We start from the raw sequence: 17,026 nt of genomic DNA, 5'->3' as shown, positions 1-17,026 counted from the left end.
GGCCTGTTTGCAAAAATGGAGAAAATGGTAACAAGGCCCTGAGGTTAAAGAGCGGAGGAAGGAATCTGCATTGAAGGAACAGGGAAAAAAAAAAACCCTGTGCATGGAGTTTCATGAACGAGGGTACGAGGGGGTTAATTCTTTCAAGACCTAAGACCTGATGCACAGGAATGACTTGATCAGATTTAGGTTTTTGTTTTTTTAATTTTTGGCCGCATTCGCAGCATGTAGAAGTTCCCCAGGCCAGGGACCGAATTTGCACGAGTGACCGGAGCCTCAGCAACAACACGGGATCCTTAACCTGCTGAGCCACCAGGGAACTCTCCGGATTTAGGTTTGAAATGGCTCCCTCTGGCGGCCACATGGTGAGTACATTATACCCGGGTCTACTAAGAGGTGCTTCAGTAAGCCGCTGCTTCTGCCCATGCAGAAGCTGGTGGAGGATTGCTGAGAGCGGAGGTGGGGTGGTGCAGCAGTGGAAGTGGGGAGCATGTGGGGATTCTGGACAAATTCTGGACATGGACTTACAGACATGGACTTACAGACCTTGCAGACGGCATGGATGTTGCAGTGGTGGGGGTGGGGGTAGGGCAGGGAGTAGGGGAGACCTCCCAGTTTGGGAGAACACTAGGGTTAGTGGCCAGGCTGTGGAGAAAGTGAATCGTTTTGGAATATTAAACATGTGTCTTTGTTGTTTTGTCTTACTTATGTATTTATCTTATGGAATTGGAATTTATGAGTTTATATTATGTTAGCACAAACTGATTTAGGAGAAATACCTAAAGTGAGAAAAATTATCAGTCTCTGCTGGCTCATTGTGCTCTATGATTACCACTAACATGTTTGTGAGCAACCATCCAGACCAGACCATGGGACTGGGGGGAGAGGAGCGGGGCTGGGGGAGAGGGTGTCCCCGGGACCACCCCATGTTTGGAGTTTCCCCAAAAGAATACACTAGACTTGGTATACAACTGTTATCAAAGCAAAGATTTATTACAGCAATGTAGCCAGCCAGGCACTGTCCCCAGGGAGGAGATGCCCATGCCACAGGAGAAGGCAGGAGCCTTGGGGGGATCCTCCCGGGCTGGGGGGAGGGGGGTACTACTTCCGCAGGGAACAGATGAAGGGAAGGGCCCATGGTCACCTTCGCCCCCCAGCCCTGCTTCTCTACAAGGGACTAATGTAGTCCACAGAGGCTTTTTTTTTGGCCGTACCTACGGCATGCAGAAGTTCCCAGGCCAGTGACTGAACCAGCGCCACAGCAGTGGGCCATGCCACAGCAGTGATAACCCTAGATCTTTAACCCACTGTGCCACCTGGGAATTCCCACAGGGCATATTTAAAACGAGGCTAGCGTGGGAGATAAAAAAATTAGCTGCCCTGTAATAAATAGCTACAAAAGTCACTCCTGGGATCATAAGGCCCAAGGTGGTAGCAAGTTGTGCCCAGAATAGAGCCAAGATAAACAAGGGTGTCCAGGGGCGTGACCTGCCTCCTGGGAGCAGCCTTGGGATCAGGGTGACCATGCTGGACGCTGGCTGCCGCCAGCCTCCTAGGTCCCTAGGCCAGTCCTTGGCCCCATGGGCAGGCCCCGAGTCAGTGGTCAGGGGTGGGTGGCCAGCCTTTCTCGACGTCAGCATGCATGGCCTGCGGGAGCCACTCGCAGTACTCAGCCAGCAGGTCTGCAGGGGCGGGAGGGAGGACGGTCAGGGCAGCCCGGTGCCCGGCCACCCACTGCAGGGCAGACCTTCCCGCCAACCCCGGGCTCCCCAGGTGGCCCCATCCAGTCCCCACTCCCCAACCCCCTGGCCATGGGGTGCCCACCCTGGTCTGACTCACATTTGGGGTTTTTCCTCCAAGCAGCCAGCAAGGTGTCTCGGCAGTCGGCTTTCTCAGCAACAAGGGCTCTCAGGAGACTCTCTGTCCTGGGCTGCAGCCTGTGGGTAGGAACACAGGACATGGGCATCACGAAGCCCATGTGCCTTCTGCTGGCTCACAGCCCTGCGTCCCCTGACCAACCCCGCCAACCTGACGCCTCATCCCCTCAACCTCCCATCCTGCTCTTTCTGTTCATAGGCAACGCCACCACCTGCCATTTGTACTAGTTATCCTGTTTGGAACCAACCTCCCTGCCCTGGAAGATCCCACAAGGAAACACCTGGCACAGAGCAGAAGCTCAAAACCAACTGCTAGGTGAATGATTTGTCGGCAGGGGACATCCCTAGTCCCTGGGCTCTGTGCATGAGTAGGGTCCCTGCATGCTTCCTGCTCTCCCCCCAACCCCCAGCCAGCTTCTGGAAGAGGGAGGCATGTTCTTGGGGCTGAGCCTCGGGCAAAAAGAAGGAAAGGAGGCAACATCAGATCCTTTAACCCACTGAGCCACTGCATCCTCACGGATACTAGTCAGATTCATTTCCACTGAGCCATGATGGAACCCCAAGAACAGATTTCTGTTGTTAGATGCCCCTCGGCGGGTGGTAATTTGCTACTGCAGCCCCAGAACACTAGTACCAGCTCCTCCATTACTTGCCCACCCCAATGCTCCCGGGAGAATGTCTACCTGGCCCAGGTCTTCAACATTGTGCTGGGGCTGGAGAGCAAACAGCCCTTATAGGAGGCCAGCTTGGGGAAGACCTGGGGAGAGAACACAGGACAGGGTAAGGGGTCCCAGGAGCACGTCCCACCCATGGTGCCAAGGGAGCCACTGGGGTGCCTACCTGCCCGTCCAGCAGAACCCGAGCGAAGTGCTTGTAGCAGTCAATGCCCTCTGGAAAATCCACCTGGACAGCGGGGAGCGACCAGCCGACGCGATCTGGGGCACAGGGGCTGGTGAAGAGGCAGCAGCAGACGCCAGCGGCACCCCCAGTCCCATGCCTGCCCACCAAGGGGGACTCTGCCCAGAACACACATACTTCTCAGGGCACATGGGAGGTGGGACCATGTGTCCACTGGAGCCTAAGGCCACTGGGAAGTCACCCCGACTCACAGAACACGCTGGCCTGATGACACTGCACCCTCCCCTTCTCGGGGCAATAGGTGGGGGGCGGCTCTTCCAGGGGCTTGTCAAATTGGCAGTAAGAAGGCAGCAGAACGGGAATCCACTGGACCTCCACGGTAGAGACGCCTGGGGGTCAAGAGAGAGGGGCTGGTGGCTCAGCAAGGGGCTCAGGGGTTCTCCCCACAGGGGTCCTGGTGACACAGCTCATCAGAGCCAAGGGGGCTGGGGGAGGGGCCAGCCAGCTCCACTACCTTTCATGTACATCTTGGTGGTCTCCACAATTTCCTGGTAGACCACAAAGTCGGGGAGCTCCTTGAAGAGGACAGAGCTGGGGTGGATGAAGACAGGTTCATCGAGGAGGGGTGTCTGTGAGAGAGACGGTGGGTGGGAGTGAGTCCAGAAAACAGGTGAGACCAGGTGAGGATAACCCACCCGAATCCAGGTATCCCCTTAGCCAGAAATGCAGGAGCACGTCTGGAAGCAGATAGATGGGCAGAGAGTGGTGTGTCTGCCGATGGAGTGGGTATCTTGCTGTGAAAGGTACTGACAGCCTATGGTGTGACCCGCCAAGAACATGACGGAGTTAGGAGTTAGGACTCAGCCTGGATTCAATCCTGGGTCTGGGAACTGAGATCCTACATCAAACTGCTGTGTGCCGGCACGGGGGGTGGGCGGGGGGGGGGGGGGAGGGATGGCGGCAGAACACGACCCCAAGATACTGGGTGAAGGAAGCCAAGTACAAAAGGCCACGTGGCTAAGATTCCATCCGTGTGAAACATGTGGACTAGCAAGTCTGCAGAGACAGGAAGCTGACTCACAGATTCAGAAAAAAGGGTCTCAAGGTAATTATGATGGTTACATGGCTCTGGCATAGACTGAAACCCCCGAATCACACACTTTAAGATGGTGTGTTGTAGGGAGGGTGATTTCTATCTCTAATAAGTGAAGCTGGGGTGAAGCGAGCGAACAACCAAAGGGAGGGGTGACCGCACCACCCACCTTGTGGGAATTTTCCCAGAGGCTGCAGGACCCATGAATGAGAACAATAAGCCCCCCAGACTCCAGGGTCGCTGTGGCGGCCTCTGGCAGGCGACCTGATGGTGCCCAGTGCCCAGGCTACTATGACATGAGGTGGGGGGTGGGGGCACCGCCCGTCTGTCCCTGAGCCAGCACCCGACCTTGTAGGCGTTCTTCCACTTTTCATCCAGCAGGTCCTCACTCTGGACCCTGCGGGCCAGGTGGTCACCCAGGCCGGCTGTCACGATCTGCCGCAGGTAGGTCACCTGGCTCTCGGAAGGTGGCTGCATCTTGGGGTCCACGAAGAGCCCGGCCTCGGGGCACACGGCGTTGACTGTGGGGAGAGCCAGGTGTGAGGATGGCGAGGTCTGGGGCTGGCTTCCTTCTGGAAGGCCCCCCACCACTCACCTCAGAGCTCTGGGACCAAGGCTGCCAGGGGGACGAAGCTCCTTGCAGGGCAGAACCAGCTGCCCACCCGCACCAATGGCTGCCTCTACCTTAGGACAAAACCTCAGGTCCTTTGTGGATGCTTAGAGAGCCAGCACTTGATTCCCTGCTGGCCTCGGGCAGGGAGCACGCCCACCAGGAGACCCAGGATAGGGCCTCCTCCTTTTGCTTGAGAAGGATCTGAAGCTCTGGGACACCCATTTTGTTTTGTTTCGGTTTTTTTGGCCATGCCTGGGGCATGCAGAGGTTCCCGGGCCATGGAGTTCCCATCGTGGCGCAGTGGTTAACGAATCCGACTAAGAACCATGAGGTTACGGGTTCGGCCCCTGGCCTTGCTCAGTGGGTTAAGGATCCGGCATTGCCGTGAGCTGTGGTGTAGGCTGCAGACATGGCGTGGATCTGGCGTTGCTGTGGCTGTGGTGTAGGCCAGTGGCTACAGCTCCGATTTGACCCCTAGCCTGGGAATCCCCATATGCCACAGAAGCAGCCCTAGAAAAGGCAGAAAAAAAAAAAAATTTCCGGACCAGAGATCAACCCCAAGCCAGAGCAGTGACAAGGGGTCTGGGACTTCTTGCAGGGAGAAGAAAGGAGATGGGGCTTTGGGCCCTGCTCCTCAGAGAGGGAGGGGGCAGGAGGGAAAAGGGGAGGAGCAGGACCGGGAAGGCAGGTGAGGAGAGTGGGCTCTTTGTTCTGAGGTTTGCAATATAAATCTGCTGTCTTTCCAACAAAACATTTTAACCTAATTAAGAGAGAAGAGCAAAGAAACAGGAAGGAAGCAGAACTCTGTGACAAGGCCGTAGAAGACCTGCAGGCTCCGTTGCTGCCAGGAGTTCTCATCTCCCAGGCCTGGTCCTAATGTGGCTTCAGACAGGTCTGGTCCCCACTGCTCAGACCACCAGGAGCGGAAAGCAGAGACGGAACTGCCCGTTGCTCCCTGATTCCAAAAAGAGGGGCCCCTTCCACTGGACCAGACCCTCCTTGGCAGCAGGGACCCCTGGAGGAGGCCGCTGGGCAGGATGTGTGGCCAGCAGCTGGTCCAGGCCAGAGCCAGAACAGAGGGTGAGAGGTACGTCACTAAGGAAAAGATGAGACAAGACAACCTGACGGGAGAGCACACATGTGTCATTGCTCTGCTCCTATGCGTGTCCCCAAAGGACAACAAAAGCGTGAAGCATAAAAATAAATTTTAGCGAATAGGTGAATTCAGAAATATGGAATCAGCGAATAAGGAGGACCGACTGTCTGTGGATGACATCCCTCCAGATGACTTTAAACAACATCAGGGTCAAGTTCTCTGCAGAGCGCAGACCAAGGCTGGCGTGGGGTCGTACCTGCGGTGGTCAGCTGGCCCCGCAGGCGCCGGATCTCCATCATGGCCTTATACCGCAGCCCGTTTGCCTCGCAGAACTGCAGTGAGCAGCCAGAGTACTCGCAGGCTCCCACGGCGCCTGCGGATGAGGGGAGCACTCATTTACCGCCCCGTCCCGTCCCTGGGACAAACACACTCCACATCCACACTATACACTCTACATCCGCACCAGGCACTTACCTAGCAACACCATGAGGTCTCCGAGTTTCAGAGAAGCTCCCTGCCCTGCCCAGATCCTCTTCATCTGGGCCACCCGGGCTCGCTTGCCCTTCAGCTTGGCGAGCTCCTCGTCGCTGGCAGCCGGTCTGCAAACACACACACCATCGGGGTTATTGCCCGGGCCCCCTTGGCCACAAGGGAAGGAAATTCGCTGGTTACTCAGGGCGGACCTGGTGGGGTCACTGCTTAACATGATCCTCCTGGTCTTGAGCTCTGGCTCAAAACTCAAAATTCACCTCTGGTAGCCACAAAGATTAAAGACGTGTGTCCCTCCTAACCCAGCAATCCCACATCTAGAGACCGATACAAATAAACAGTCTAGGAGTTCCTGTTGTGGCTCAGTGGGTTAAGGACCTAGCGTTGCCACGAGCTGCGGCACAGGTCGCGCGCAGATGCAGCTCAGACCTGCTGTTGCTGTGGCTATGGTGTAGGCCAGCAGCTGCTGCTCTGATTTGGCCCTGGCTTGGGAACTTCCATATGCTGCGGGTGTGACTATAAAAAGAAAAAAAGAATCCAACAAACAAGGAATATTGCACGTGGGCCCTGCCGCTTATAAACAATGTCCTAAAACTGCTGAAATACCCACCGAGTGTGGGCTGGATAAATGAATCATTCTCATGGTTCCCAAGCCTGAAAATAATACCTGACACTTAGGTATGTGTCAGGCATGGTCACCTTTGCTATTTTAACTCTGATAACGACCCAATTACTATTAACATCTCACTCCCATTTTCCAAATGAGGAAGACGCACAGAGAGGGGAAGCTGCTTTCCCAAGGCCACAGAACTAAGAGATGGCAGAGGGAGAGGAGGGCCCAGAGTCTGGGCTACTGAGTCTTGGCATCAGCAATGCTTAAGGAGTTTTATTACAACAGAGTTTTATTAGCCAGATCATCTAGAGAGGTCAGCACACTGAAGGCCTCAGAGAGGATGATGGTCTCACACAAGGCTGCTCAGTGGGCAGTCATGCCACAGGAGGCCGTCCCCAGCTCCCCGCCCGAGTGCCAGCCCCTGGCCCCACCTGTCCAGCTCCTCGAACAGCTCCCGGACGGTCATGGCAGCCACGATGGTGATGGCATAGGGCAGGCAGCCGTGTTGCCTGCTCAGCGCCAGCATCTTGGCATAGCGCGGGGCCACAGGGAACGTGGCCATGGTCCTGCCCAGCACGGTGATGGGGCAGCTGAGCCGAGACCTCTGCAGCTGCTTCATCCTGGAGGACAGACAGAAGTCTGCGATGGGGTCTCCATGGCGAGCCTTCTGCACCAAGAGGCCTGGAGCTCCATCGGCTCAGGAGAGAGGGCAGAGGATGGGGCCAGCACTTGCCCCCTGACCCCACTCCCCCCATCCCCCACCCTACCTTTCTGTTTTGGGCGGAGCCTGCAGGGCACCCAGGGCGATCAGCAGCTCCTCAGCAGCAATGAGGGCCTCTATGGAGGGGGGCGTCGGGAAGGGGAAGTTGATGACCTGGAACACAGGGAGACAGGCAGGAGTCACATGAAGCCGGGGGCCGGAAGAGGGGCCAGGGAGGCCTGGCAGGGGGACAGGACTTATACCTGTCCCCTGAGCACCATCACCCTCCGAACGTGGGGCAGGGTGGCCTAGGCACTCAGAAAGGGGCCCTGCGCACACTCGAGTCCACATGTCAGGGGGAGGAGGCCCAAAGGCCCCCTTCCTTCATGTGCTCACATCACCCACTCACTCAGGGGCACGTATGGAGCACCCTGCGGGCACCAAGGGCCATTCCTGAGAAGAGCAGGACAAGGGCTCAGTCCCGTGTGGAGCTTTCATCCAACCTGAAGGGACCACAGATGACCAGAGAGCACACACGTGACTAAACTGTATCACAGCAGAAAATGTGCCCAGACCACGAAATGGAGAGGGGACAGGGAGTGACCAGGCTGGGGGACAGTGGCATGTTGGAAGTAGTGACCAGCTCAAACAAGCATTCAAACAAATACTTGTACATTAAGTGTTCACAGCAGCACTAATCGTTAGAGCCAAGCGGCAGAAACAAGGGTCCATCAGCAGAAGGGTAAACGGGAGCTCCCCCTGTGGTGCAACGGGATTGTTTGAACACCAGCCCGGCTCAGAGGGTTAAAGATCTGGCGTTGCTGCAGCTTTGGCCTAGATGGCAGCTGCAGCTCAGATCTGATCTCTGGTCTGGGAACTCCATATGCCAACGGGTGGCCAAAAAAAAAGGGGGGGGTAAACTATGGTCCATCAATAGAATGGAATAAGATTCAGCCATCAAAAGGAATGAAATCCTGACACAAAGTGTGGCTGAACTGATGAAAAGAATGTGAGACGAGAAAGGACAAATATCGTGTGATCCATTTATACGAACTGTGCAAAATGGAGAAAAACCCACAGGACAGAAAGTAGACTCCTGGTCAGGGGCTGGGGGAAAAGGAATGGGGGCGACTGCTGACGGGCGAGGGGCTTCTCTCTGCCTGCACCACCCCTCCTGGAGCAGGGCGACCCCTGCACAGGGGGTTCGAGGACATTCAGGGAGCAGGGAAGGGGGAACAGCCCACCAGACTGGACACAGGCAGGCTGGCAGGCCAGGGAGGGGGGTGGCAGGGTTGGGGCTGTGACTGACCTTTTCAATATTGAGAGCTTTCATCTGAAGGATCAAGTCTTCCACAGGCCTCCGGGTGATTTCTGGAGGGGGGAACTTCTCAAAGTCCTCGAAAACCGCAGAGGAATAGAGCCTGCACCAAGAGAAACACCAGAAATTTTTTTTTTTTTTCTATTTGGAAGTTCCCAGGCTAGGGGTTGTATCAGAGCTGTAGCTGCCGGCCTACCCCATAGCTACAGTCACACACACAGAATCTGAGCCACATCTGTGACCTACACCACAGCTCATGGCAACATGGGATTCTTAACCCACTGAGCAAGGCCAGGGATCAAACCTGCAACCTCATGGTTCCTAGTTGGATTAGTTTCTGCTGTGCCACAATGGGAACTCCCTCAATTTTCTACTTTTTAGGTAATTTAAAGTAATGTTGAAAAAAAACAGCATAAAGCTATTGAAAAGGAACAACAACCAAAAAAAAGCCAGCATACATACTGGGAGGAAATATTTACCAATGATACCTTTCACAAAAATATAATATCAGAATTATACAAAGAACACTCACAATTCATCAATCAAAAGACAACCCAGGAGAGAAAAAACAAAAGATAATCTGATTGAAAAATAAATGAGGGAGTTCCCATTGTGGCACAGCGGAAACAAATCTGACTAGTAACCATAAGGCTGTGGGTTCGACCCCTGGCCTCTATCAGTGGCTCAACGAGCTGGCGTTGCTGTGAGCTGTGGTGTAAGTCACAGATGTGGCTCGGATCCTGTGTTGCTGTGGCTATGGCATAGGCCAGCAGCTGTAGCTCCGATTCAAACCCTAGCCTGAGAAACTGCCCTAAAAAGCGAAAAAGAAAAATAAACGAGGACTTCCTGCTGTGGCATAATAGGATCAGCAGCAGTGTCTTTGCAGCACAAGGATGCAGTTTAGCTCCTTGGCCCAGCACCGTGGGTTAAAGGATCCGGCATGGCTACAGCTGTGACTTAGGTGGCAACTTTGGCTCAGATTTGATCCCTGGCCTGGGAACTTCCATGTTTTGTGGTAGCCAAAAAAGAAAAAAAGAAAAATAAATGAAACATATGACTAGACATTCTTCCTGAGAACACATACAAATAGCCTATAACCACATGAAAAGATGCTCAACGTCATTAGAGAAATGTAAACCAAGACTACTGTGAGATACTATCTCATAATTTCATTTTTTTTCGCCACAGCACACACTGGCTTGATGTAGGATCTCAGTTCCCAGACCAGGGGCTGAACACAGGTTGCAGCGGTGAAAGCACTGAGTCTTAACAACTAGACCACAAGGGAACTCCCTCATGCTTTCATTTTTATAAAATGAAAAACAGCAAGCGTTTTGTTTTGTTTTGTATTTATGGCTGCACCTGCAGCATATGGAAGTTCCTAGGCTAGGGATTGAATGAGCCCTTCAGCTGCCAGCCTACACCACAGCCACAGCAAGACTGGATAAAAACAGCAAGTGTCGATGAGGATGTGGAGAAACTAGAACCAACACACACACACCACTGGTGGGAATGTAAAATGGTGCAGCTGCTGTGGCAAACAGTCTGGTTCCTCAAAACATTAAACAGAGAGTCACCATATAACCCAGCAACTCCCTTCCTAGGTATGTACCCAAGAGACATGGAGACAGATATTCAATGCTTATACACAGATGTTCAGAGCAGCACTAGTCACAGTGGCTGAAATGTGCACACAACCCAAGTGTTTACCAACAGATGGATGGCCATGTGAAATGTGGTCCACCTGTGCAATGCAACATTATTCAGCCATTAAAAGGAACAGAGGAGTTCCTGTCATGGCTCAGTGGTTAACAAATCCAACTAGGAACCATGAGGTTGTGGGTTTGATCGCTGGCCTTACTCGGTGGGTTAAGGATCAGGAGTTGCCGTGAGCTGTGGTGTGGGTCGCAGACATGGCTTGGATTCCGTGTTGCTGTGGCTGTGGCGTAGGCCGGCGGCTACAGCTCCAATTCGACCCCTAGCCTGGGAACCTCCATATGCTGAGGGAGCGGCCCTAGAAAAGACAAAAAGACACAAAGACAAAAAAAAAAAAAAAAAAAAAAAAAAAAAAAAAAAAAGAGTTCCCGTCGTGGCGCAGTGGTTAATGAATCCGACCAGGAACCATGAGGTTGTGGGTTCGATCCCTGCCCTGGCTCAGTGGGTTAACGATCCGGCGTTGCCGTGAGCTGTGGTGTAGGTTGGAGACGTGGCTCGGACCCCACGTTGCTGGCTCTAGCATAGGCCGGTGGCTACGGCTCCGATTTGACCCCTAGCCTGGGAGCCTCCATATGCCGTGGGAGCAGCCGAAGAAATAGCAAAAAGACAAAAAGACAAAAAAAAAAAAAAAAAGGAATAGAGTTCTTGGAGCTCCCCCTGTGGCACAGTGGGCTAAGGATCTGGCGTTGCTGTTGCTGTTGCATAGGCTGCAGCTGTGGCTCGGATTTGATCCCTGGCCCAGAAACTTCCATATGCTGTGCGTGCAGCCCAAAAAGAAAAATAAATAAGTAAATAAATAAAAGGCATGAAGCTCTGACACAAGTTACAATGTGGATGAACCCTGAAAACATGACGCTGAGTGAAAGAAGTCAGACACAAAAGGACACATATTGGCTGATTCTATTCTTGAAAAATGTCCAAAATAAGCAAATCTGTAAAAAAGGCAGGAGATTAGTGGTTGCCAGGTGCTAGGAGGTGGGGGAGAAGTGGGGAGCAGCAGGGAGGTGTGTGGAGAAACCAATTAATGGGCATGAGGTTTCTTTGAGGGTGAGGAGAGTGTTTGAAAAATAATAGTGATAATTGCATAACTCCAAATATACTAAAAACCACAGAACTGCTCACTTTAAAATGGTGAGTTTTAGGGACTTCCTGTCATGGCGCAACGGAAACAAATCTGACTAGTATCCATGAGCTCACAGGTTCAATCTCTGCCCTCACTCAGTGGGTTAAGGATCAGGCGTGGCCGTGAGCTAAGATGCAGGTGGCAGATCCTGCATTGCTGTGGCTGCGGTGTATGCCAGCGGCTGTAGCTCCAATTCAACCCCTAGCCTGGGAACCTCCATATGCCAGGAGAGCACAGTCCTAAAAAGCAAAAAAAAAAGGTGAGTTTTAGAAGTTCCCTGGTGGGCAAGATGGCTAAAGATCTAGCATTGTCACTGCTGTGGCTTGGGTTCCATCCCTGGCCTGGGATCTTCCACATGCTGTGAGTGTGCCAAAAGATAATAAAATGGTGAGTTTTATGGTATGCAAATTTTACCTTGATAAAGCTGTTAATAAAACAAACCAAAAACAAAGATGCTTAAGGCACAGGGTCTGATGTCCGTATCAGAATAACAAACTAATTCAAGTGCCAGAGTTTCCTTGTAGAGTAGCAGGATCTAGCTTTGTCACTGCAAGGGTTTGGGTCACTGCTGTGGCAGGGTTCCATCCCTGACCCAGGAATTTCCACATGCCACGGGCACAACCGAAATAAAAATAAAAATAAAAATAATGCAAGTGCCTGACAGCCAACCAGATTAGGATGTGTGGACCCCAAGGACAGTTTCCAGTGGGAAGCAGGACCCCCTTTTCTCACCCATGGGTGGGTGACCACTGCAGAGTGGCCCCTATGTCACTGGAGGGGCCCCTAGCAGCCCCACCTGTAGCAGTGGCCAGGCTCCGTCCGGCCTGCGCGGCCGGCTCGCTGATCTGCTGAGGCCTGGGAGACCCAGGTGACACGGAAGGAGGACACGCCGGTAACACGGTCATAGTGCCGCTTCTTGACCTTCCCACAGTCCACCACATACTTGATGCCTGGGATGGTGAGGGATGTCTCGGCCACATTGGTGGCCACAACACACAGTCGCGTCCCCTCGGGGGGAGGTTGGAAGACCTAGGATGCAGGGGTAGGGGGGATGGGGGTGGAGAAGAAGCAAGAAAATTGACCTCTGTCCCACCAGAATCAGGGAAGACTTCGTGGGACAGAGGTCATAGGAAATACGCAAAGCCAGGACATTCGACCAGAGAGAAACCAGCCGAGGCTGAGCAGGGCTTGGGACACGACCAGGTCAACAAGTCCTCTCCTTGCCTCTGGCCACTGCTCCTGAACGAAACATGGGAAGTGGAGTTCCCGTTGTAGCACAGCAGAAAGAAATCCGACTAGGAACCATGAGGATGCAGGTTCAATCTCTGGCCTCGTTCAGGGGGTTAAGGATCCCGCATTACTGTGGCTGTGGTGTAGGCTGGCAGCTATAGCTCCAACTAGACCCCTAGCCTGGGAACCTCCACATGCCAAAGGAGCACCCCTAAAAAACAAACAAAAAAAAAGACAAAAAGAAACATGGGAAGTGTTGCTGCCCTCCAAGTAGGAGATCCCAATACCCTTTCAAAAATCTGTGGTGCTCGCAATGGGATGGGCAGCATCTTGGGAGCAGTGGGACACAGGTTCTATCCCTGGCCGAGCACAATTGCTATAGCCGTGGTTTAGGTGGAGACTGCAGCTGGCCCAGGAATTCCATATGCTGTCATTCAGCCAAAAAAGAAAAAAAGAAGAAAGAAAAAATCTGGGGTGCTGATCAAACAACTGACGGGGAGGACGACCCGGAGCCTGACCCACCCCCCTACCCCTCATGCCCTTAGGTGTCCTTGCTGAGCATCCATTCTGGGCCCACACTGTTACCTGTGCCTGCTTCTCTGGGGCCAGCAAAGAGTAGAGAGGGAGCACGTGGAGGGGAATCGAGGCATCAGGCTGCTCACCTGCAGGGAAGGCAGAGGCCCATTGCACCCCACGCCCCAAGCTGCCTGGCACCCCTGGCACCTTTGCTAGAGAGGTCTCCACGCAGCCCAGCTGGCAGGGGTCTCAATCCTGGGAATGGACAGAGAGAGTGGGCAAAGCCAGCTATGCTGTAGTCTCTCCGCCTCAGAAGAGCCTGGCTCCAGGTCCCAGGCCCTGTGCAGTGACCCCTGGGGGCTCAATCCTGGCCCCACCGTTCCCCCGGAGTCTGCATTCACACAGCTAAGCTGAGCCCAGGCAAAGCACCCCCACTACAACCAGCACAACAGATACCTGGGGGACGTCTCCATGCCAGGCGTCTTAGGAGCTCAGGAGCGAGCAGGGGCAGGGCAGGCAGAAACCCAGTTCATCACTAGCAAGGCCCTCCCGCTGGACCAAGGTCCCCAGGGCTCCAGAGTAACGTGAACAGAGGCCCCACCAGGTCACACCTCCATCGGCTCCATCGTCCCCTAAGTCCAGGTCCAGGTCGGAGCCCAAGGCCTCCTCCTCCTCATCCATTTCCGCCTCCCTGTCCTCGTCGCCTTCGCCCACTGGCAACACCGAGTAATTGTCCAAACTGATTTGGGGCAACGTCTAAGGTAAATGAGACATCAGACGCATGGGCTGCAGGTGACTCGGTGTGGCCATCCACATCTCAAGTGACCCAGACAGGTAACGCAATCCCTCCTGCTTCAGTGTCCACATCTAAAGTCAGGGGTGGATGGAGTTCCTGGTGGAGTGCAGCGGAAACGAATCTGACTAGGAACTATGAGGCTGCTGGTTTGATCCCTGGACTCGCCCAGTGGATCAAGGATCCGGCGTTGCCGTGAGCCGTGGTGTAGGGCACAGACACAACTCAGCTCTGGCATTGCTGTGGCTGTGGTGTAGGCCGACAGCTGTAGCTCCAATTAGATCCCTAGCCTGGGAACCTCCATCTGCCATGGGTGTGGCCCTAAAAAGACCAAAAAATAAAATAAAACAAAGTCAGGGGTGGAGTTCCTGTTGTGGCTCAGCAGTAACATCCCCAACTAGTATCTATGAGGACACAGGTTTTATCCCTGGCTTTGTTCAGCAGGTTAAGGATCCAGAGTTGCTGTGAGCTGTAGTGTAGGTCGCAGATGTGGCTCGGATCCCATGTTGCTATGGCTGTGGTGTAGGCCAGTAGCTATTGCTCCAATTTGACCCCTAGCCTGGGAACTTATTACATATGCCGCAAGTGTGGCCCTTAAAAAATAAAAAAATAAAAAATAAAATAAAGTCAGGGTGATGACAGGGTTTCTCTTGGGGCTGCTGTGAGGACTCTGAGCTGACACGTGGGAAGCACAGCAAACGCTGCTTGGCGAGTTGTAAAAGCAGAGGTGACAGGTAGATACCCTGGGGTAAGCTCCCCTCACCCCTGGCCTGCCCACCCCCCAGCTCTTCAGCAAGGGCCAAGGGTCCCTTTTCCTTGTCCCACTCTCCCTGAGGATCTCTGCAGGCCCTGCTCAGGGGCTCAGGGCCCCGCCTTCCAGAAGCATCCTTCTGGCCCATGGACAGGGAGCCTGGAATTGTTCAAATCACAACCACCCTACAGCCCCTGAAGCAGCATCAGCCGGCCTCTTTCCATGGCAGGAAAATTCTAGACCCTGGTTGTCCAATAAGGTCACCTCTGGACACCTGAAATGTGTCTAAAATGATTGAGGAGTGGAATCTTCATTTTGTTTGGTTTTAGGTAAATTTATATCTGCACAGCCGCAAGGAGCCAGCAGCCACCACATGGACAGGGTGACTTCAGAGCCTGGGCTGCCCCCACTGGCCTCTACGTACCGCGGCCTGGGCCTTTCTCGCCCGTGCCCGAGACTTCTTAAACTTCCGCATTTCTTCTACTGAATCTTTCTGATCATCCTTTTCTGGGAAAAGATGAGCAGATTAGGGAGAGAGACATCTCCTGGCTGATGGCAGGTCTTCAGGATTCTGTCCAGGCTAAGGCCACTGCACGGATCACCATTCACTGGGGGGAAGGGAGGACAGGCAAAGGGTCGACTCTTTTGGGGGAAGCTCTGAAGCCCGGGCTGACCACCCCCAGCCTCTTGGGCGAGGGGCTTCGGCTTGGGGTTACCTGGCAGCCTGTGCCTGGCAAGTGGGAAGGCTCGTCTCAGCCTGCGGCACAGCGCATGGACCTCTGCCTGCCCCGTCAGGAACACCAGGATGCCGCCTGTGGGGAGAAGCAGGCCCTCGGTGACCCACTGGCTCATGCAGTAAACACTGCCTTGGCCATGACCATGTGCCAGGCCTGCTCTAGGACCCGGGACATGAGGAAGAGCCGGTCAAACCAGAGCTGCAGAGGCCCAGAACAGCAATGGGCCACTACCTGCACACTGAGGGCTCTGTGACAGTTACATGCCAGCTGGCAGCCCCATCCCTGGGCCTGAGCCCAAAAGGTCGAGAAAGCAGCTCCACTCACAGGAAGAGGAAGCAACCCAAGTGTGAATAAACGGAACCAGCAGAACCACGGGCCATGGGGACACAGTGAAGGGGCTCAGAAGTGAGACTCAGGTGGGACATATCTGTTCTTCTGCTTCATGTCTGTAGGCACCTATGCCCAACTGCACCTGCCTGGGCCCTGGGGACCAAGGGCACGCGGCTCTCTCCCCCCTCCCTCCCAGTTAGTCACTGAAGCCTCACGATCCTCGGGGCAGAACTCAGGAGGGGAGGTGCTGTGAGTGCTCCAAGTTGGGCCAGGAGCCCCGCTGCCAGCACCCCGGGGCTGGAAGGGGAGGACCAGCCTCCTCCTGGCCAGAGCCTCACCTGCAGGCAGCATGCGGTGGATCTTGCAGACCTTCCGGAAGCACTCCCCGCTGTAGTCTTCCAGCGGCGTCCGCTTGTTGAAGTGCACCGTCACGGGGAACTGCCTGGACTCGACCTGCGAGGGAGCCCAGGGCGGCACGGGCTTGAGGGTGGAGGACGACAGGCCCCGGCTCCCAGCACTTCTCTGAATGTTCTGACCATAAGGATCTCTGCTTGGTGCTACAGCCCTGGCCATCTCCCCACTACCAGGCATTCCACACTCTGTCGCAGCTGACAGAGGGGCCCCCCGCCACCCTGACCCTGGCCTGACGGTACCTTGATGACCGGGGGTGGCTGGGCGAAGAGCCGCTGGTTCTGGGTGAAGTCCTCCACCCGCAGTGTGGCCGACATGATGAGCAGCTTCAGCGGCAGGTGCCTCTGGGGGATGAAAGACATGGGGACCCAAGGCCCCCGGGGGCAGGAGCGCTGATAGTCAGGTCAAGGGAGACTGCAGCCCTCCCAGCCTCCCTCCAGCCCCCGCTCCTCAGTCCCACTTCTGGTTGCCAAAAATCCCAGCAAAAGTGGAAGAAGTGGGCGGGCAGCAGGGTCTGCCTCTCCTGGGACCTTTAAGATCCCCCAGAATCAGGCTCTGATGGTTAAGGTGACACAGGAGGGCTGAGCTTGGGCTCCACACAACCCACAGGCCTGGTGGGTAAGGCTGCTGTCTGCCTTCACCCAACATCAAGACTGTCTGTCTGGCCCCAAGGTTCAGGGGAATAACCTGACTGGGTGTACATGCAATGGCGGTTGGGGGTGGGGGGGGGTCCCTGGTTCTCAGCCCCTGCAGTAGGCTCTG

At 54.5% G+C, this 17,026-nt stretch overlaps 1 protein-coding gene across 3 annotated transcripts in view; it reads right to left on the bottom strand.

The window, feature by feature from the left end:
- The window catches only part of DHX37 (DEAH-box helicase 37), a 36,285-nt gene continuing 20,225 nt past the window's right edge, over positions 967-17,026 (bottom strand). Inside the window, exons 9-27 of one of the 3 annotated variants that reach the window (XM_021072286.1) lie at positions 16,507-16,608; positions 16,192-16,306; positions 15,503-15,598; positions 15,211-15,293; positions 13,854-13,998; positions 13,312-13,388; positions 12,293-12,525; positions 8,649-8,760; positions 7,407-7,513; positions 7,071-7,259; positions 6,012-6,136; positions 5,794-5,910; positions 4,177-4,349; positions 3,250-3,364; positions 2,987-3,124; positions 2,718-2,812; positions 2,561-2,634; positions 1,840-1,937; positions 967-1,682 (exon numbers count right to left, since the gene is read on the bottom strand). In XM_021072286.1, coding sequence (XP_020927945.1) covers positions 1,597-1,682; positions 1,840-1,937; positions 2,561-2,634; positions 2,718-2,812; positions 2,987-3,124; positions 3,250-3,364; positions 4,177-4,349; positions 5,794-5,910; positions 6,012-6,136; positions 7,071-7,259; positions 7,407-7,513; positions 8,649-8,760; positions 12,293-12,525; positions 13,312-13,388; positions 13,854-13,998; positions 15,211-15,293; positions 15,503-15,598; positions 16,192-16,306; positions 16,507-16,608 — 2,280 coding nt within the window. In that variant the 3' untranslated portion in view covers positions 967-1,596. The remainder of the gene's footprint in view (positions 1,683-1,839; positions 1,938-2,560; positions 2,635-2,717; positions 2,813-2,986; positions 3,125-3,249; positions 3,365-4,176; positions 4,350-5,793; positions 5,911-6,011; positions 6,137-7,070; positions 7,260-7,406; positions 7,514-8,648; positions 8,761-12,292; positions 12,526-13,311; positions 13,389-13,853; positions 13,999-15,210; positions 15,294-15,502; positions 15,599-16,191; positions 16,307-16,506; positions 16,609-17,026) is intronic. The other 2 variants (XM_021072287.1, XM_021072288.1) reach the window with 2 other exon arrangements.

Source organism: Sus scrofa, chromosome 14 (genome assembly GCF_000003025.6).
Source record: "Sus scrofa isolate TJ Tabasco breed Duroc chromosome 14, Sscrofa11.1, whole genome shotgun sequence".
In the NCBI taxonomy this organism is placed as follows: domain Eukaryota; kingdom Metazoa; phylum Chordata; class Mammalia; order Artiodactyla; family Suidae; genus Sus; species Sus scrofa.
Note: the sequence above shows the minus strand (reverse complement) of the source record. Positions and strands in the feature narration are given on the sequence as shown.